Consider the following 22,307-nt stretch of genomic DNA (forward strand, 5'->3'; position numbering starts at 1 on the left):
CTGTTCTGCATAGTTTAGCTCAGTTAATACTCTACATTTCCCAAGTGGTTTCTTTTGGTTGTTTATTTGGCTGTTTTCTGCCATAACAGATGAGTAATGAAAGAGTTGGTGAATTTCTTCTTGATATCTAAATTCTCTCCGAACAGCCTACTAAAATCCTAAATTGGTTTTTAGGATGATTGAAGAAAGTGGAAAGAGGAGGAGGACGATGGCAGAGAAAAGACAGCTCTTCATGGAAATGAGTAAGTAGAAGTCTTTAAAAGTTTGAAACTTCATTTAAAAATGTGTTGCAGCTTCTTCAAAGATGTAATCAGATCCTGTTTCTCCTAGAATTATTACATTGAAATAACAGGGTGTTGTTTCTTGAGAGTTTATGCCAGGGGTCTTCAAACTTGGCCCTTTTATGACTTGTGGACTTCAACTCCCAGAATTCCTCAGCCAGGCATGTCTAGCTGAGGAATTCTGGGAGTTGAAGTCCACAAGTCATAAAAGGGCCAAGTTTGAAGACCTCTGGTTTATGCCCTAGCTTCAGTCTTTAAATAAGGGTGGTGACCTTATATTACCTTTTCCCATTCCACATTTATTTCTCACTGTGATGATAAATTTGGATTCTAGAATGTACTATTTCATACTCCTTATGCAATGCCACATAAATGCAAAATAAATACCAAATGCAAAACTGCCACAAATAAATATTCTTTTTAATATGGTAATTAACCATACATTGTTTACTTTTTATATGGTGGAATAATTGAACACACACGAGAGAGGGTGGAGTATGATAAAGAATCAGTACAATCCAGATAAAAGTTTACAACTCCTTAAGGATTAAGTTTCTAATGTAGTTGCAGTTGCAGTTGGACATCATAATGTAATTAAAGTCCTCTTTTCATTTAAAAATTGAAATACATGTGGAGAAAGCTCTTTGCTTTTAATTTGTAGGGGCTCAGAATTTTGATGTTATCCGACTGTCAACATATCGGACTGCCTGCAAACTCAGATTTGTGCAAAAAAGATGTAATTGTAAGTAGAAAACATGACTCTGGAGGAAAGATAGAACTTGATAAAGACATGTTTCAAATTAACAGTTCAAACCAATTTTTCCATTATGATGAAAAATGTAAACATTTTGAAATGATAATAGAAAATGAAAAAAACAATCCTACTTTTTCTGTTTAGTGGAAGAATTTTCGGTTACAATGCTTTTCAGGTTTGTGTAGGATTTTCACAAAAACTAATATTCTAAACATTTTGTTGATACACTATCACTGGTTTGATACAAAATACTAAAGACTAAGCCCGAATTAACAAAACACAATATTTATTTTATATAAATGTGTGTTTATATGGTATGTTATGTTCAAGATAAAAGGTATGCTTTTTATTTGTTTATTTACGTATGTACAGGTATACCTATATTACCTATGTACAGGTAGTCCTTATTGACCATTTGTTCAATGACTGAAGTTGTGATGTCACTGAACAAGTATACTTATGACCAGCCCTTGAAGTTCTGGCCATTGCAGTGCTCCTGCAGTCACCTGAGCACCATTTAAGTGCTCATACTTCCAGCAGTTGCAGCACCTTTCCTGCTAGCTTCCTACAAACAAAATGAATGGGGAAGATGGTGGGGAAGGTTGCAAGTTGCTTTGGTAAGTTCCCCACCCTTCCTGCACCCTCCTACCTTGAGCCTTCCTGCACTCACACGTACCTACCAGCAATCTCCTTCCCAGCCTCCCTATGCTCACACGTTCCCTGCTCCCTCCTTCCCAGTCTTCCTATGTTGTACACACCCTGCACCCTTCTTCCCTGACCTTCCTGCACCTGCACACACCTTGCACCCTCCTTCTCAGGCTTCTCTATGCTTGCATGCACCCCACACTTTCCTTCTTGGATCTCCCTGCTTTTGCATGCACCCCCCCATCCCACCCCCAGGCCTCCCTTGGCTTGCAGGCATCCCACAGCCTCTTCCCTGAGCTTTGTTACATTCACATGCACCTCATATCTTTAAAAAGTCCCTTCCATCAAATCCGCAGTGAGTGCAATAAATATATAATAGCTTAACACGATGACTTGGTTCAGCCAATGGATAAACAAGCTAAATTTCTACAGTATGATGGACCTGGACTATAAACTACTGATTTACCTATTTCCTTATTTCTAGCATGTTGTAAACACTCAGTACTTCAGAAATGCTTTCTTAACCTACTGTATTCTTTAATAGATAGAGGTTGTAAATTTCCCCCTTGAAATCCTAACATATTGGCATTTTGTAAAGCTGTAATGACCTGCTTGTTCTCCTAGGCCTTGGGATAAAATGGATGGAGCACTTTGCAGGATGTGTTTTTTTTAATGTATGTGTGTATCTGTATTGTACACAGTGACCAGTTACCATCTTGTTTTGTTTTTTGTATTGTGTTTTCATATTTTATTATGTTGTGAGCAACACCTAAATTAAATTAAACGATGCAGGAACAGACCACAAGCTGCATTCATGTTGGGGGAGGTCTCCGGAAAATAAGTGGGAACTCCTCACATGTAGGCAGCTTTACATTTTTGGAGTAGCTGAAAGTATCTATTTTAGGACTAACATATTGCTTAGATGTTCCGTTTCAGAATGCTAAGAAATTATGCCTTTGGTTTTCAGTAGTCATGATCACTAGGGTCAGGCTGAGAAATGAAAACTCGGGCCGTATGCAGCGCTGGGAATGGGTTGCAGTACAGTCAGTCCTTGGTTTATGTTTATTTGTTCAGCAAGTGTTCAAAGTTACAACTATGCTTTTTAAAAATAGGTATACGACTAGTCCCCAGAGTTCTGGCCCTTGCAGCACCCCTGCAGCCACAATTTGGGTGCTCAGGTCACCAGCTTGTGATTACAACATTGCAGGGACGATGCTCATGTAGTCACCATTTGATAAGCAAGATCAATGGGAAAGCTGGCAGGGAAGATCATAGGTTGCTCCAGTAAGTCATCCTTACCCGTAGCAGCCTCCATCCACATGCAGCCTCCATCAGCCCCATCTAGGCCCTCCTCTAACTCATACATGACCTGCACCAGGCCTCCCAAATCCTTCCCAACCTCTCTCAACTCATTCATGGCCTACACTGGGCCTCCCAAGTGATTCTCTCCTTCTCTTGACTCATATGTGACTTGCGCCAGCCCTCCCAGGGCCTATACTGGCCCCCATCCCTCCAACAACACTCCCTTAGTCCTTTCTTGGGATCCCCGCCCTTCCTGCTTACCAGTCTATGCATCTCATGATTTTGATGACAACCAGGACTGCTGTGATTGTCATGCCTAAGCAATGTGGTCATATGGCATTGCACTTTATGACCATAGCACTTAGTGAGGGCAATGTCCCAACGTCATTATAAACCAAAGAATAGCAATAGCACTTAAACTTATATACCGCTTCACAGTGCTTTACAGCCCTCTCTAAGCAATTTACAAAATCAGCATATTGCCCAACAATCTGGTTCCTCATTTTACTGATTTCGCAAGGATGGAAGGCTGAGTCGACCTCAAGCTGGTCAGGATCGAACTGCTGAACGGCTGGCAATCAGCAGTTAGCAGAAGTAGCCTGCAACACTGCATATTAACTACTACGCCACCATGGCTCATACCTGTACAATTTTCTTTTTTCAAAAAAATAGGGGAGGGAAGGGGGAGGGGGAAAAATGTCTATTCTAGCTGCTGAATCTAGACAGGGGAAAGTGAAAAGAAAGGATATGAGTAATAGATTTAAACTTCATCTGTGCTATTTACAGAATTTGACAAAAGATCTGGGGTTTCTTTTAGACGCTGTTCACAGCAATCAGAATTTAGAAATATTGTCCTAACTTATCACTTGCTTCTGTTCACCTCATCTTGACTTGATTATCAGGCACTGAAAAATGCAAGTGTAACAAAGAGGGAAAAAGATACTTCCATATCGGTCAGTATAGATATCTTGAATCTTTTAAATATAATCCAAAGGATTTTTCATATGTTCCAAATTGACTGCTCTCAAATGATGGTGATGTGGAAGTTAGAGAAAATCCTCAATGTTTACATTGTTGTTAGTTGCGAAGTCATGTCCGACCCATCGCGACCCTATGGACAACATTCCTCCAGGCCTTCCTGTCCTCTACCATCTTCTGGAGTCCATTTAAGCTCACGCCTACTGCTTCAGTGACTCCATCCAGCCACCTCATTCTCTGTCGTCCCCTTCTTCTATTGCCCTCAATCTTTCCCAGCATTAGGCTCTTCTCCAGTGAGTCCTTCCTTCTCATTAGGTGGCCAAAGTATTTGAGTTTTAGCTTCAGGATCTGGCCTTCTAAAGAGCAGTCAGGGATGATCTCGAGGACTGACCAGTTTGATTGCCTTGCAGTCCAAGGGACTTGCAGGAGTCTTCTCCAGCACCATAGTTCAAAGGCTTCAATTCTTACCAAAAGGCAATGTTTACATACTTGAAAACAAAGGTGTCTGAATAATGGTAAATCCTGTGTCAGTGGAGAAAGTTTTGCCATTCATGAAATAGAAGATAGTATTCAATGAGGATTGTGTAGTCTAGTAGTGCTCAAAATACCTAAAGAAGGTGCAATGTACAATTTTGAAGATATGCTGAAAGGCAGGGCATGGAGAATATGCTAGGAGGAAGTATGTGTGAATGATAATTGCATTATGTGGTACACAGCACATTTTTGTTATATGTTAAAAATAATGTTGGAAGAAAAGGGTGTATTAATGAATACATAGTAATACAGCATCAAGAAAGTGTGGACGATGGTATCAGAGGAATAATTTGGGGTAAAACTTCTCACAATGGAGAACTCATGTTGGCATAGCCAACATGATTGTGTTCACTGAAACAAAAAAAAAGTTATCTATGGTTAATTATTAACTTTTGGAGCACAGCCTGACAGTTTCATTCATGAAGTCACAAAATTGTAAGGGTCATGGCACCGTGAATTTTAGAATGCTTATTTTAAGAAATTAATTGGTAAACATAGGTTATTTTTGTGAAGGAAATCTCTGCAATTTTTATTATTACAACATTCTTTTCTAGAATAATTTCTTTTTTAAATATATAGCTAGGATTGTAACAAAGGGTGTATCTATTAGTAGCTATAAAATCATAGAAATATAAGAGGCTGTTTAGCCCTGGAGTCCAACTTCTGGCTTACAGCAGGAGTTAATTACTAAAGCATCTTTAACAGATGGTTGTCTGGCCTCTGCTTGAACATGTGAAAAGGAACCATCACCGCCCTGGATAATTGGTACCACTGTCAAGCTGTTTTTATAGTGAGCATGCTTTTTCCTAACATTCAGCCAGAAACTCTCTTCTTGTAATTTAAACCCAGGAATGTGTAAAATTTACTGATTTGATAGTGGAATATTCTGGAGAACTTTCTCCTGGACCATGCCATTCTGGAACATCATGTCTGGGAAACTTCAAATTGCTTCTGATTTGTAGGATTTGCTTCTGGAAATCGCTAAATTATCTAGTATAGTAGATCAGAGAGGGAACGGAATGTTCGGTAGTTGAGTTTTTTTTATTTTAAATTAATCAGTTTATTTAATTTACTGAGGCATATATGTTGCTCCAATCCAACAGCTTACTATCCCTAATTAATTTATTATTCCATGAAATAATGTTTGAGATGACAGAGGACAGACCTTGACCATATGTATGACCCTCCTGTAGTCTCCCCCCCTCCCCCGAGGCTAGACATTTCCAGTTCTTTCCATTTCTTGTAAGTTTCCACTCTATGATTCTCCTATTCTCCTATCCAGTTTCTTTGCATCTTCCTGAAATAGTGGTTCTCAGAAGTGGATAAATACATCAGGTAGCCTCAGACCAATGCAGAATATATAATAGTAATATTACTTTCTGTGAATTAGAAACTATATTTCTATTGAGGCATTAAAAAGCCTCATTTTGTCTTTTTGATACCGTAGTTAAGTCACACTGCTAGTTCAGCTATAATTCTGAGGTCCTTTTCACACATTTTATTACCAAGGCAGATATTCCCCACCTTGTATCTATCTATCTACCTATCTCCTTCCTTCCTTCCTTCCTTCCTTCCTTCCTTCCTTCCTTCCTTCCTTCCTTCCTTTTTCTTTCTTTCTTTCTTTCTTTCTTTCTTTCTTTCTTTCTTTCTTTCTTTCTTTCTTTCTTTTTCCTTTCCTTTCTTTTCCTTTCCTTTCTTCCTCCCTCCCTCCCTCCCTCCCTCCCTCCCTCCCTCCCTCCCTCCCTTTCTTTCTTTCTTTCTTTCTTTCTTTCTTTCTTTCTTTCTTTCTTTCTTTCTTTCTTTTCTTCCTTTCTTACTTGATTCTGATTTTATCTATAATACTTATATCACTTGGGGCTTATATATTTTTGAGTGCCTATTCTGGGTAGAATTTGCTTGCCTAGTACAAATAAACAAGAAATTTTCCACTTATTGTAAGGTGTGGCAGCAAAATTACATGGAGCTGAACATTTTTCATTGAGCTCCCCCTCAGGTGAAAGTAACCCCCATGCTCATGGTTATTCAGAAACGTGTTGCTTTTCTAGATGACTTTTGGAATTTGATTTTGGTCTGAGTCAGACATTTTGTTCATTATTTAATGTTATTATTCTTGCTTTTGATTGTTGTACATATTGTATAATCCCTTAATTATTTACTGCTTAGAGTCCATGGATTGAAGCAATATAGAAACCTTATAATTATTTTTGTGTAATATTTTTAATATTTTTGTTTTTCCAGTACATCTTGTGGATATCTGGAATATGATTGAAGCCTTCAGAGATAATGGCCTTAACACATTGGACCATAATACAGAGATCAATGTATCTCGACTAGAAACTATCATTTCCTCCATTTACTATCAGCTGAATAAACGCCTTCCATCTACTCACCAGATCAGTGTGGAGCAATCCATCAGCCTTCTCCTCAACTTCATGATAGCAGCATATGATAGGCAAGTGGTTTTGTTCTTGAAGCAATCTATGTTTCTTCTGACCAACAATTATGTAGGCTGGAATTAGCCTGAAGTCTGTAGTACCCAAGTTGGAGCCTGGGTCAGTAGAGGCAATCTTAGCTTTTCTAGCTAGGGTTTGTTTAATCAGTTGAATAGTCAATAGTCAAAACCAAAGTTTTCAAGACAAGAATTTTCTTATAGGTAGTCCTCGGTTAACAACAGTAGTTGGGACAGAATTTCTGCTGCTAAGTGATATGGCCACATAACTGAGTTGCTTAGTGACAGCAGTTGCAGCACTTCCTCATTGCTGTCATTAAGCAGCAACTGAGCCATCCTTAGTACTTAGTGAGTACATCATGTGGTCAGTATTTGTGACCTTTTGGCTTCCCCATTGACTTTGCTTGTGAGAAGCTGGCAAAGAAGGTTGCAGATGGTGATCAAGTGATCTCTGGGATGCTGCAATGGCCAGAACTTCAAGAACTGGTCATAAGTTTATTTATTTATTTATTTATTTATTTATTTATGTATTTATTTATTTATTTATTTATTTATTGGGACTTATATGCCGCCCTATCTCCCAAAGGACTCAGGGCGGCTAACAACAGTAACATATAATAAATACAGAAGTTAAGATAAAAATTAAAATTAAAGGCCTCTGTACAATAAATTAAAATTAAAATTAAAATAAATTAAAAGTTAGAGTTAAAAATTAAAAACATAATTCAAATCCCTGTCAGTCCAGGTCAGCCAGGTGGAAAAGGAGTGTTTTGAGGCCACGGCGAAAGGACCGGAGATCTTGGGCCGTCCGAAGCTCATGGGGGAGCTGGTTCCACAGGGCTGGCGCTCCCACAGAGAAGGCCCTCCCCCTGGGGGTCGCCAGCCGACATTGTTTAGCCAACGGTATCCTGAGGAGGCCTTCTCTGTGTGAGCGTACTGGGCGATGGGAATTCGTTCCTGGCAGCAGATGATCCTGCAAGTATCCCGGTCCTAAGCCATGTAGGGCTTTAAAGGTAAGTACCAGAACCTTAAATCTCACCCGGAGGGCAACCGGTAACCAATGCAGCTCACGCAGGAGGGGTGTAATATGGGAGTATCGGGGTGCTCCCATCACTACCCGTGCAGCCGCATTCTGCACCAGCTGAAGCCTCCAGGTGGTCTTTAAGGGCAGCCCCATGTAGAGAGCATTGCAGTAATCTATACGGGAGGTAACGAGTGCGTGGGTGACTGTGCGTAGGGCATCTCGGTCCAGGAAGGGGTGTAACAGGCGTACCAGGCGAATCTGGGCAAATGCCCCCCTAGCCACGACTCCAATATGATCTTCAAAACTGAGTCGTGAATCCAGGAGGACGCCCAGATTGCGTGCTCTATCAACGGGAGGTAACATCTCTCCTCCTATAACCAAAGATGGAATCTCTTGGACTAAACGAGATGCCGGTACGTAAAGCCACTCAGTCTTGGCCGGTTTGAGCCGGAGCCTGTTCTTTCCCATCCAAATCTGTACCGCTTCTAGGCAACGGGACATCACATCGAGGGCATCACTGGGTTGGTTCGGGGTGGAGATGAAAAGCTGGGTATCATCAGCATATTGATGATACCTTACCCCGAAGCCATGGATGATCTCTCCCAGCGGCTTCATATAGATGTTGAACAGGAGGGGCGAGAGCACCGATCCCTGAGGCACCCCACAACTAAGGGGCCTAGGGGTTGACCTCTGCCCCCCTGCCAACACTGTCTGCGAATGGCCTGAGAGGTAGGAGGAGAACCACCGCAGAACGGTGCCTCCCACTCCCAACCCCTCAAGACGACGCACAAGATACCGTGGTCGATGGTATCAAAAGCCGCTGAGAGATCTAATAGGACCAGGACAGAGGAATAACCCCTATCTCGGGCCCGCCAGAGATCATTCACCAGCGCGACCAATGCTATCTCCGTGCTGTACCCGGCCCTGAAACCCGATTGGTACAGAGCCAGATAATTCAGTTTCCTCCAGAACCAAAGGGAGCTGCCGTGCCACCACGCTCTCAACGACCTTCGCAAGAAAGCGAAGGTTGGAGACAGGACGGAAGTTATTTAAAATAGCTGGGTCCAATGTAGGTTTCTTAAGGAGGGGTCTTACCACCGCCTCTTTCAAGGCGGCAGGGAAGTACCCTTCACTTAGTGAGGCATTGATAACTGCTAGGATCCAGCTTTGTGTAACCTCCCGAGAGGCATAGACCAGCCAGGAGGGACACGGGTCCAATAAACACGTGGCAGCACTTAATTTCCCCATGATCCTGTCCACTTCATCAAGTACTACTTGGTCAACCCCATTGTAAATTTGGTCACTGAACAAGTGGTCATTAAGCAAGGATCGCCTGTATTTTTCTTTTTTCTTTTCCCTTGTGTGTCTTTTAGATTGTAATACTGGTAGTGGTAACTGCTTTGCTTTTCCTTGACTGTAAACTACTATAGTAAATGCTATGCTCTCTTTATTCAGATGCCTTCTATTTAAGATATCAAATTATGTATGTACTTGGTAGCCAAAACTTTTTTTCCTATTAGTCATTGCCTGATGAGGGTGCCTTTCCTTTTTCACTGGGCAACTGGCAAACTTTCCTCCCACATAAGGGAGAAGACTTAGTAGAAGAGCAAACGGCATTGTTCTGTACAAATAATAATAATAATAATAATAATAATAATAATAATAATAATAATAATAATAATAATAATAAGAAGAAGAAGAAGAAGAAGAAGAAGAAGTAGTAGTAGTTGGAAGGGACCTTGGAGGTCATCTAGTCCAACCCACTGCTCAGGCAGGAAACCTTATACCATTTCAGGCAAATGCCTGTCCAGTCTCTTCTTAAAAACCTCCAGTGTTGGAGCATTCACCACTTCTGGAGGCAGGTTGTTCCACTGGTTAATTCACTTTCTTAGGATCTTGCGGAAGAACAGGGTAGAACAACAGCTAATGACCCTCTTTTACCGGTCTACCATAGAGAGCGTCCTCTCGTATGGTATTGTGGTTTGGTATGCTGGTCTGACAGCCGCGGATAGGAAAGTATTACAGAGGGTAGTGAGCACAGCACAAGACATTGTAGGCTGTTCCCTGACACCACTGGATGACATCGCCAGGGCTTGTTGCCTTGGAAGAGTGAGGAAGATTCTCAGGGATGACTCACACCCTGGACGGTATCTCTTTACTCTCCTACCATCCGGTAGGAGATATAGGAATATAGCCAGCCGTACCAACAGGCTGAAAAATAGCTTTTATCCGTGGGCTGTTAGGCTTTTAAATGGGACATAATCTTATGCAGAATTGACTTGGGAGGCCGGTGTGTGGTGTAGTTGGTTCACATAGTGTGGTGGGATGGAGGGTTTGTTGTCACTGTGTGTTGGGGGGAGAGAGCACAGGGGGAGGCTCAGCTAATCTCAATGTACACATGTTGTACTTTGACAATAAAGGTTTATTAATTGTTCTGTCAGGAAGTTTCTCCTTAGTTCTAGGTTGCTTCTCTCCTTGACTAGTTTCCATCCGTTGCTTCTTGTCCTGCTTTCAGGTGCTTTGGAGAATAGCTTGACTCCCTCTTCTTTGTGGCAGCCCCTGAGATATTGGAACACTGCTATCATGTCACCCCTCACCCTTCTCTTCATTAAACTACACATACCCAATTCCAGCAACCGTTCCCTATATGTTTAGCCTCCAGCCCCCTAATCATCTTTCTTGCTCTTCTCTGTACCCTTTCTAGAGTCTCGACATCTTTTTTACATCGTGGTGACCAAAACTGGATGCAGTATTCCAGGTGTAGCCTTACCAAAGCATTGTAAAGTGGTATTAGTACTTCACTTGATCTTGATTCTATCCCTCTGTTAATGCAGCTTAGCACTGTGTTGGCTTTTTTGGCAGCTGCAGCACACTGCTGGCTCATATTGAGGTGATTGTCTACTAGGACTCCGAGATCCCTCTCACAGTTACTACTATTGAGCAAGGTAACACCTATACTATACCTGTGCATTTGATTTTTCCTGCCTAAATGTAGAACCTTACTTTTTTCACCATTGAATTTCATTTTGTTAGATAGTGCTCAGTGTTCGAGTCTGTACAGATCCTTCTGTATCTTAAGCCTATCTTCTGGAGTATTGGCTATTGCTGCCAGCTTGGTGTCGTCTGCAAATTTGATGAGTTCCCCATGTATCCCCTCATCCAAGTCGTTAATGAAGATATTGAAGAGCACTGGGCCCAGAACAGAGCCCTGGGGCACCCCACTGCACACTTCCTTCCATGTAGATGCAGTTCCATTGAGGACCACACGCTGAGTGCGGCCTGTCAGCCAGCTACGAATCCATCTGGTGGTGATGCTGTCTAACCCACATTTTTCTATCTTATCAAGTAGTAGGTTGTGATCTACTTTATCAAATGCCTTACTAAAGTCCAAGTAAATTATATCTACAGCATTCCTCTGGTCCACTAATTTTGTCACTTGGTCAAAGAATGTAATAAGATTTGTCTGGCATGATCTGTTTTTGACAAACCCATGTTGGCTTTTAGTGATAACTTTGTTTGCATCAAGGTTTTCGCTGATTTGTTGTTTGATTATCTTTTCCAGAATCTTCCCAGGGGTCAGGCTGATAGGTCTGTAGTTTCCTGGATCTATTTTTTCCCCTTTTTTGAAGATGGGAACTACATCAGCTCTCTTCCAGTCCTCTGGTAGTTCCCCAGTGCTCCAGGATCTATGAAAAATATAGTTCAGTGGTTCTGAGATCACGTCTGTCATTTCCTTGAGAACTTTGGGGTGTAATCCATCTGGTCCTGGTGATTTGAACTCGTCTAGGCTGGACAGGTGTTCACTTACCATTTTTTGCCTATCTTAACCTGCGTTTCTATTCTGTTTTTTATGGCACTGGTTTTGGTAGGTTGGACTGTTTTTTCCCTTTGTGTAAAGACAGATGCAAAAAACAAGTTAAATAGTTCTGCTTTCTCCCTGTTGCTTGTCACCTTCTTGCCACTTTCCCCCACTAATGGACCAATCATTTCCTTAACTTTTTTCTTGTTTTTTATATGTTGAAAGAAGCATTTTTTGTTATTTTTTACTTTGGTCGCAAGCCTTAGTTCATTTTGAGCCTTAGCTTTCCTCACTTCATCTTTGCAGGCACGGGCTATTTGCTGATATTCTGACTTAGTTATGTGCCCCTTTTTCCAATTCTTATACTTGTCCTTTTTATCTTTCAATTTATCAGAGAGTTCTTTATGCAGCCATGCTGGTTTCTTTTGAGAGCTGTTATTTTTCTTCTTTGTTGGTATTGTACTAGACTGGGCCTTTATTATCTCACTTTTCAAAATTTCCCAAGCTTCTTGAGTTGTTTTCCCCTTTAGGATTCTCATCCATGGAATTCTTCCCATGGTCTCTCTAAGTTTATTGAAATTAGCTCTTTTAAAGTCTAAGACTCTAGTTTGGCTGTGTTCTATTGCTTGTGCCTCCAGAATGTTGAATTCCAATATTGCATGATCACTTCCCCCCAAGGTTCCTGTGGCTTCGACACCTTCTATCATTTCATCTCTGTTTGTGAGAATTAAATCCAATATGGCTAATCCCTTAGTTCCCTTCTCTACTTATTGGGAGAGAAAGTTGTCTGCTAGGTTTGACAGGAATCTGTTTGATCTTCCACTTTGTGCAGAGTTTGTCTCCCAGTTGATATCAGGGTAATTAAAGTCCCCCATTACTATTGTGATGTGCTTCTTACATACCTTAGTTAGCTGACTAGCAAAAAGTTCATCTATTTCCTCTGCTTGGTTGGGCGGCCTATAGTATACACCTATGGCAATGTCATTTTTCCCCCTTTTATATTGACCCAAATGCTTTCAAGTTTACAGTTTTCATCATTGTTGTGCTCTATTTCTGTAGAGATAAAGTTATTTCTTATATAGAGAGCAACTCCACCTCCTCTTTTGTTTAGTCTGTTTCTTTTAAATAAAGTTTATATGGTTTTTTTTAAAAGGAAAATTAAATATCCTCACTTCCCTAAGAAACATTATTGTAAGCATCTGTTTTGAAACCTGGGTTAAAAATGGCAGGAAATTATACTTTTTTCCTGATCTTTGTTCCTAGTCTGCAAATGCCTGTTTGCAGACAGACTTTTGATTTTTCACTTATTGCTCTAGCTTCCAGATGATAAAAGAGAACAGATCTGTGCCAAGCTCTGGTATGGTTTTTTTTGGATTTTTTTTTATTTTGTTGTGGAGGTGGAAGTTGAAAGAAAGAAAAATTTTCAGTTCTTGCAGAGGAAAGGAAGCAGGCTGTGAACAACTGAAGGAAGTAAAAATCAGTTTATTTACAAAGCAAACTTGCTTAAAATAAATTTGTAGTTAGTATGAAGCAGAATAGGAATTTATTGACTGGGAATTATTTGGAAGGATTCATTTGCAGGGTGAGGGATGGAAGCTAATGCTTCAATATTTAACAGCTATATTTAATTCAAGAAAGAAGTTTAAGTTTAAGTTTATTATATTTGTATACCGCCCTTCTCCCGAAGGACTCAGGGCGGTGAACAGAGCACATATAAAATACAAAGTACAAAAATTAAAAAGAGAATTAAATACAGAGCCCGAGCTAAAACAATAAATAATAATGTAAAACCACAATAAAAAACCCCAACACATCCCCCATCAGGCCAGGCCGGCTTGTTCAAATAAATAGGTCTTCAGATCGCGTCGGAAGGGGCGAAGGTCAGGCGCCGTCCGGAGCTCAACCGGCAACTGATTCCATAAGTCCGGGGCGCCCACAGAGAAGGCCCTCCCCCTGGGGGCCATCAGACGACATTCTCTGACCGGTGGCACCCTGAGGAGGCCCTCTCTGTGGGAGCGCACTGGACGGAGGGAAGTTGACGCCGGCAGCAGGGAGAAGGGAGAAACAAAAGAGATTGGTTGCATTGAGCCATCACATTTGGTCAGTTTGTTTTAGCCATAAATAACTACTGAATAAGAATATAAATCAGACTTATCCCAAAACTTCTTACAAGCTTTTTTGTTACTGTGATGTATAACAATCTGAACATACTCTTATGACTCTTACATACTAAGATCTTTTCTATAGTCTCTTGGCTTGACAGAGATATAAGAAGTACCATGCTTATAATATTTAAATTGTCACTGATTGCACATGTGCTCTTTTGATAGAGGTGCTGATATAGAAAATGACAGTATTGGTGAGGCAACCGATAGCTTCCCAAATCTACACACATCCAGCTAAGTGAAATTGTGTAAATAGGTTGGGACACTGGAGCAATTGAGAACTACAAACGGAATCTACCACAGAACTAACAGGAAAAAACTCTGCAGAATTAAAATTCCATAAAAATTATTGTAAAAGCAGAATTCTTTTTTCAGATAGAACATATGTGTGTTTTAGGTATCTGACCTTTATTAACAATCCCAGAAACTGTTTGTGTTGTATAATAGATGACCTGGATTTCTCTTCAGTTCAGTTAGATCTCTTTCCCCATAATACTATTTTTCCTAGCAGAAAAGTAACTTTTTGGATGAATGTTGTTACATGTTGAATAAAATGGTAGGTGTCCATAAATCACATGCTTTCTTACTCCAGCAGTAATTTAAAATTTCTTATGTAGTAAGTATGTTTTATCTTTTACAGTGAAGGTCATGGAAAATTGACAGTATTTTCCATAAAGGCAATGTTGGCAACTATGTGTGGTGGAAAAATTCTGGACAAGTTAAGATGTGAGTATTTTGAATATTTTAAGCTAATAATCTATTATAAAATTTTTATGGTCAAACACCAACTTTGTGACATTTAAAATGCTTACTTTCATCATTGCTTTTTTTTTTTGCTGTGGGACAGAATGAGATTATATAACATTACAGCAATAGTTATAGCACTTAGACTTATGTTATCATACTACTTCATAGTGCTTTACAGCCTTTCTAAGCGGTTTACAGAGTCAGCATATTGCCCCCCAAAAATCTGGGCCCTCATTTTACTGACCTTGGAAGGATGGAAGGTTGAATCAACCTTGAGCCAGGTAGGATCAAACTCCTGGCAGTGAGCAGACTTAGCCTGCAATACTGCATTCTAACCACTGCGCCATCACAGCTGCTTTCATTATTATCTTTTACTTTTTTCTTTCATTCAGGGAATATACTTATTTGCAAAATAATAAGATTTTACAACAAATGAACTGCCTGCTCAGTGCTGGAGTTAAATATTAAATATCTTGTAACGTATTTTCATATTTGCCACATTTTCATATTTGCCTTCGATTTGTATTTTAGATAGTTTCTCTCAAATGTCAGATTCCAATGGACTGATGATATTTTCAAAATTTGACCAGTTTCTAAGAGAAGTTCTGAAACTTCCTACAGCTGTTTTTGAAGGGCCTTCGTTTGGATACACAGAAAACTCTGTGCGAACATGCTTTCCTCAGCAGGTAAGCTTCATGTGAGAAAATACACAGGGCCTAAAATGATGACTTATATTCAGTGTCCTCCAAATTAATTTCAAAAGAAGAGTCTATGAAAGATTAATTCCTTTTCTAGTTTTCTAGAAAAACAAAGCTGCCTGGTCTGTAGGGTGAGTATATTCATTCATTTGTTCATTCCTCCTAAAATAAACACACATTTCTAAAATTTATTTTACAGAAAAGCATAGAGGACGATAGTGCCACTTTGCCTTCTAATTAAATTATAATGCAAATAACCTATTTTATAGATTTATTGTAACTGAAACAGGAAAATAAATGTTAGTATATTGAGACTAAAAACCTATCTGGTAAAAAAAACACAGTTGAATCAGAAGTTCTTTATTTTTAAATTAGTGGAGTTTGGCATGAGAAGGATGTGCTTAGTAATGTGTTTAACTTTCCCATAAAACTCAAAAATCTTAACATAGCCTTAATTCAGCTGTATTGTGTGCTTTATGGTTTATTACAAGTGTTCTGTACTGGGTAAAGATTTTTTGACTCACTTATTAGTCTAATTCTGCTTGCCTTTCCTCTGAACTTTTGTTTGTTTGTTTATTTTACAGAAAAAAGTAACGTTAAACATGTTTTTAGACACCTTAATGGCTGACCCTCCACCCCAGTGCCTTGTGTGGCTACCTCTGATGCATAGACTTGCCCATGTTGAAAATGGTATGTGGCATATACTCCTGAATTGTTCTCTACATATATGAGGTTTGTGTTTCCAAAGTTCACTGAATTATGTATTGCAACCTGGCAAGCTTGGAATGCGCAACGGAATGATATGCGTGTCTGATCATTTGGTGAACTTGTTCCTATGGAATCTCAATATTTAAGACTTCCCTAGCATTCATTATTGAGTTTTGCTTTAGGAAGAAATAAAAAAACCTCTTGTTGAATCAAATCTAGACCCAATCTAATCCAGCGTTCTACTTCTCAATATCTAGTCATTTATTTCTGAGAAGCTGAAATGTAAACTATGAGCTGACGTATTCTCCTCGACAACTGGTAGGCAACAGCATACTGCTTATGGTCTTGGAAGTAGCGTGCAGCTCTTATTGGTGTTAGCTAATTATAACTTTACATTCCATGAATTTGTCTAATTTCTTTTTAAATCTTCTATAGGGTACCTTCACAAACCGTGCTTTAAATAACCCATTCTTGTATCTGATGCCTTCCTTAGTAACGGTGACATGGACAAGTTCATTTAAATATACCTTTATTGATCTGCAGTAAGATTAATTCTCATGATTCCCCTCTTGATTTTCTAAGTCAAATTTGGTTATGATTTTTTAGGAGGGATCAGTACACCTATGTTGAACTTGATAGCAGTGTGGTTGTTATTTCCAAGAGGGCTCATTAACAGCTACACCGCATACCCAGTTATGGAGGAAGAATCTCTAATCATTTCCATTGATTGTCTCTAAGAAAATCCTAATCTCAACTTCAGCTTCCTAACTCTTAGCTTAAAATATTGCACAGTGTAGCTGGCAAAGACATAGGAGATATGAGCTGGAGGATCCCCTCCCTCCATTCAAAACTTGAATTGGCCTTGCTTCTTTCCTCTGATAAGCTTAGAGACTATTCAGTGTACCTTAGTCTCTGTCCAATATTTCATAGCTATTAAATTCTTCACTTGCTAATATTTGGGTGTGTGTGTGTGTTATGGTTTGACTTATTATCTAAAACCAGAAAACAGGAAGGAGAGAACTAGAAGATTGTAGACAATATATGGCTCCTATTTAAAGTACAGTATGTAGAATTCTCGGAGCACTAGACTTATTGAGGGCCTTTTATCCAGCTAAGGACGAAGAGGCCTGCTTTTCCTGACACAGTTCTTACTATTTCTCTTTTTTTTCCTTTTATCTCCTTCAAGTCTTCCATCCTGTGGAATGTTCTTACTGTCGGTGTGAGAGCATGATGGGCTTCCGATACCGATGCCAGCAGTGCCACAACTATCAGCTCTGTCAAAACTGTTTTTGGCGTGGCCATGCAAATGGCCCTCACAGCAACCAGCATCAGATGAAAGAGCATTCCTCTTGGGTAATCACTCTCTAATGTACTCTAGTGGCAGATCTGGTGCCTTTTTAGTACATGAGCGATAAAGCAAGAAACATTCCACAATCTGCAGCCATAATGGAGAGAATGATGGACAGACCAAACAACATGCTTTTTAGTCCCATTGGCTCTTTGATTAAAATAGAAAGCTTCACAACTTCCCTGAGGCTTGAACAATGCAGTAAAAATGTGTGTGGAATTACAATTCTGATGCACTCTGAACAGGTTGCCTTTATGGTCTATTTAGAGGCCATTTGTATGAGTTGTCTCTATAACATAGATAAGGATGGGTCTTTTTATTAGTATGCTATAACACTTGTGACCAGGGATGGCTTCTAAGGTGACAAGTATGTTAGATTTGGCTATAGTAACAAGCTGGTTATCTTTTGGTTGCTTTGCTACTCAGATGGATCCCCCTCTGGTTCCTAGATCTGGTCTCTGGGCTGGTGTCTCCTTGACTTATGATGGTGGATGATTTCAGTCTCCATGCCTTGGGCCCTGGTCAGGGAAAACTCCATAGCTGTTGTAGCAAATATAGTCTTAGCACATGTAATATATAGCCCATACATGCTATTGTCATACATTAGACCTTGTGTTTGCTTTGGAGCGGTTAAATTATAATCCTATTAGAGAGTAATACTGCATTAAGGAAATTAAGGAAGGAAACATCTCAAAAAAGTTTTATAATAGGAAGCTAATTTAACCTTTTGAGCATTATTTTTTTTTTATTGAAAAGTTTTAAAATACAATTTTCCTTTAAAAAAACCCCCCTTCCCCCTCCCTCCTCCCCCCCTACCTCCCCCCCTCCCTCCCTCCCTCCTCCCCCCCCTGCCTCCCCCCCCTCCCCCCCGACTTCCCAGAGCTGAATACAAGTTATATATATAAAAAGAAAAAAGAAAAAAGAAAGGCAAATATAAACAACCATATACTAACCTTGGCAATATTAAATATATATAAAAAACTAAAGTAAAAAAAGAAACACTTTCTAGCTTATATAGAATAAAACAAACCTTAATAATATTAAATATACATTAAAAACAAGAAAAAAAAACCCCAAAATAGAAAGAGAAAAGAAAAAAACAGAAAAAAAAGGGAAAAAAGAATTATTCAAATACTATATAATACTTCTCAACCTATACTTGTCCTAAATAGACTCCATCCATTTTGTCCATTCCATGATATAACGTTCTTACAAATAATCTTTCAAATTAACCAAAATCTTCGCCACCTCAACCAAATCAGGAAACTTTAAAGTCCACTCTTCTGTAATCGGCCGTTCCTCTTCCAGCACATCTATAATTATTCCAAACAATAAAAAAGATTGCGAACAAAACTTTAACCTCCATTTGGAAATCTTCTGTATATTCCACCAAACTTTAATCCTAAAAAACTCACCCTTTCCACAAAACCACCACATATAAAAAATATATTGCGTCTACACCCAAATCTTTTCCCACCTCCCATACTTGACTATAAATACGTCGTAAAAATTCCATAGGCTTCTGCAAATCCTGCTATTTCCTCTTCTTAGATCGTTTTGCAGCAGCACGCGTCACCCTCTGTTGTATAGAATCATCCGACGAAGTTGTATCTTGATCTCCTCCAACACCGTTGTCTTCTATCTGACCACCTTCGACCTCTTGATGCACTCCTTCTCCAGATCCCTTTTCAGCTTCCAGAAGTGTTAATGGCGTTGCATTTAAAACATTATTATAGAAATCACGCGCTTGCATCACAGTAACCAGACGGTACCTTTTACCTTCGTGCGTCACCATCAACCCAACTGGGATCTCCCATCTAAACCTTATATCTCGTTGCTTGAGCTCTTGCACAAGAAATGTAAAATCCTTCCTTCTCCTTAAAATCTTTGGAGGAATTTCTTTTAAGACCAAAACTTCTTGATTAGCAATCACAACTTTAGTGTCATAAGCAGCTCGTATAACTTCATCTCTAGTTTCCCTTTTTGCAAAATATACCACCACATCTCTAGGCAACTTTCTCTGTCTAGCAATCCATGAATTCACACGAAACACTTTATCCATGCCTCCTTTTATTTCAGATGCTGGCTGTTTCAACACTATTTCAAAAGCCTCAGAAACCAGCTGCTTTAGATCTTCCTTGGTATTCTCCTTTAAGCCTCTAACTCTAATGGCAAACTGCATCTGGTAATATTGAGCAAGACTCAGTTCCTTTTCCACTTTATCTTCATTCTCCAATACTTTTGCTTCTAATATAGCATTCTTTTGAGTCAAATCTTCTAGCTTTTCCTCCAGTTCTTCCACACAGCGAGCCACTTTACACACTGAAGACAAGATGTCTGCCTTCATCACTCTGAACTTCTGTTCCATCCTCTCCTCCATTCTCTCCTCCAATTTCTCCAATTTCTCCTCCATCTGTACAAATCTAGCATTAATTGATTCCAAAATTACCTGGGCGTGTTTTTCAAGAGCATCTTGTAAGTCCTTTGATGTCAATACATCAGGAGGATGCAGCGCCTGCAGTAATGATTGTTGCACAGGAGAATTTCCAGCACTCCGAAGAGTTCTAGGGGGTGGTTTAGCCGCCATCTTTTACCAAATGTGACGCACTTTCACTTCAGATTTATAATCCAAAAAAGTCCATCAAGCTGGAGAGTAAAGTATAATAGTCCTCTTCACCTTTCCCTCTTGTATCGCTCTGCCTGCTCCTTTAATTCATAGTCATTCCTTCAGGCAGGGGTGGTCGCAGACGGCTGAACCTTTTGAGCATTATTATCAATAATTTTACCATAATTAATAGAGCAAGATAATTTTATGCCCAACAGTTAATGACAACCTTCTCCAATGCATGTTCCATGGATTTGTCTAGTAGAATTAATTCAGTATTTTAAAAGAGAAAATATTTTCTTTGGCATCAATGACTTTTGAAGCTGGCAGGGAATGGTTGGGAGGCGGTAAATGCCTCTGGAGAGACTGAATTTTCTGTTTATTTAATAAAATTACACTGGCAGGTGAGATACCTTCCTCATAAAACTATTATTATAATAGCTTAGCCTGGATCTGAAAAAATGAGTTCAACAATATGCTGATGGTCAGTATTCCTTTTCTCAGCAAAGGATTTGAGAGAATGCCAGGTGATAAATTCAGTTATTCATAGTAAAAGCTGACTTTTGTGATCCATTTCATTTAGGCTTCAGATCTATATTTAATTATGCAAATTGTTATATGATTTTGGCAGAGACATGGCAGGTAATCGAGAAACATACTGTTAATTTTCTTGGATTGCTCAATGGCTTTTGCTACTAAACATTACCTTCTTTTCTGGCTAAGCTGTTTGAACTGTGTCTGGAAGCATCAATTGATAATTGTGCTAATTCTACTTTATTAACCATCCTGAGTATATTATCAGGATCTTAATATTTAGGGGACATTTCCCTTCTAGGGTTAAATGAATCATACAGTGCTAAATGGAAGGAATGTAAGATTTGATGGAATGCCTAATAGGGAGGGCAGCAAGAAAAATTAAGGGAGAAAACATGGCAAGCACAGAAGAAAGAGGTTTCTGAATCCAGGGGAAGGAGAATGTATAAGAAAAAGACTCAAAGTAACTCTACCTTAATTACATTAGGTTATATAAAAGAATTACTTTAATAGGCTTTCTATATTCTATTGTATTATTTTATTTATTTATTTATTTTTATTACATTTATATACCGCCCTTTCCCTGAGGACTCAGGGCGGTTTACAGGGAATTAAAAACCAACATACAAAAGTATTAACCTACTAACAATACAGTAATGGACTTTTCAGAAATCAAAGCAGTTCTTGTTGCTGTAGTTTGTCAACTTTGACAGATATTGTTATACACATGTGTGTTTGCATGTCTATATATGGATTTATCCATAGTACGGATGATGTGCATTCATAATCATAGCCATGAGCAATGGTTGCTATATTGCATAAACAAGTCTGGTTATTGGATATGAAAAATAATTTCCTTCTTGTATATAGGTTGACGTGGCAATTACATGTTGTCTTGTTTAAAGTTACAATGGACTTTATTTCATTTCAGTGCACTTACTGGCATAAGTAGAATTACAACATAATGCCTGTCCAGAAGTCACTTATTTTCCCTGTATGTTCTAAACATTTCACCACATAATAAATAACTACTTGGGCTATGATCCAGAATATCCACTTCACTTTGTGATTAGGAGAGACTAAGCTTTCTGTACTTATACAATGGCAGAACTCCGGTCATTAATATTTTAAGCTTTCTTGTGCTTAATATGAAATATTTTAGATATGCCTAAATTTATGTATGCAAGAAAAAGGCAAAGTGTTTTCAGCATTATTTCTTTGGCCATTTATAGCTAAACATTTGTTGATAGGTGATGCAAAATTGAAATATTCCAACTAAGGCTTGCTCTTCAGATATATCTGATTTATCATATGTGAGTAGTGAACTCTTTTTAATATCTATTTTTATTTAAAATAAAATGAGAGATAAATTGTTTTCACCTTAGTTACAAATGTAATATAGCATACTTAAGCCACCATAAGCAGTTATTCTGTTAGGTGACTTGAATATCTTTAACAGGTCATGATATGAAAGCAACTTTAAGAACTTGCTTTTTTCTTTCTTTCCATTCTGTTGGAGATCCTGAGAGCACTAAATAGTGCAATAAAAATACTTTCCGTAAATAAGTAAATAAATGGTAAGAATCTGATTGTGCAGTTCACTAGTTCAAATGTAACACTGGAATTGAATATAGTTTCAAAATGAACATTATATGAAAATTCTGAAGACAAGTGTAAATACAAGTATGTCAAGTACAACAAATATAAAAGGCAGTAAGTGACAAATATCTTTTCCA

At 39.0% G+C, this 22,307-nt stretch overlaps 1 protein-coding gene across 1 annotated transcript in view; it reads left to right on the forward strand.

Annotated features, from left to right (window-relative positions):
• DTNB (dystrobrevin beta) overlaps window positions 1-22,307 on the forward strand; it is a 131,540-nt gene that overhangs the window by 16,114 nt on the left and 93,119 nt on the right. The window contains exons 2-8 of the mRNA XM_081315041.1: window positions 175-242; window positions 943-1,023; window positions 6,733-6,946; window positions 14,572-14,657; window positions 15,210-15,364; window positions 15,961-16,066; window positions 17,271-17,437. Of these exons, the coding sequence (XP_081171167.1) occupies window positions 176-242; window positions 943-1,023; window positions 6,733-6,946; window positions 14,572-14,657; window positions 15,210-15,364; window positions 15,961-16,066; window positions 17,271-17,437 (876 nt within the window). The 5' untranslated portion in view covers window position 175. The remainder of the gene's footprint in view (window positions 1-174; window positions 243-942; window positions 1,024-6,732; window positions 6,947-14,571; window positions 14,658-15,209; window positions 15,365-15,960; window positions 16,067-17,270; window positions 17,438-22,307) is intronic.

Source organism: Vipera berus, assembly GCF_964194415.1.
Source record: "Vipera berus genome assembly, chromosome: 1".
Taxonomy (NCBI): Eukaryota; Metazoa; Chordata; class Lepidosauria; order Squamata; family Viperidae; genus Vipera; species Vipera berus.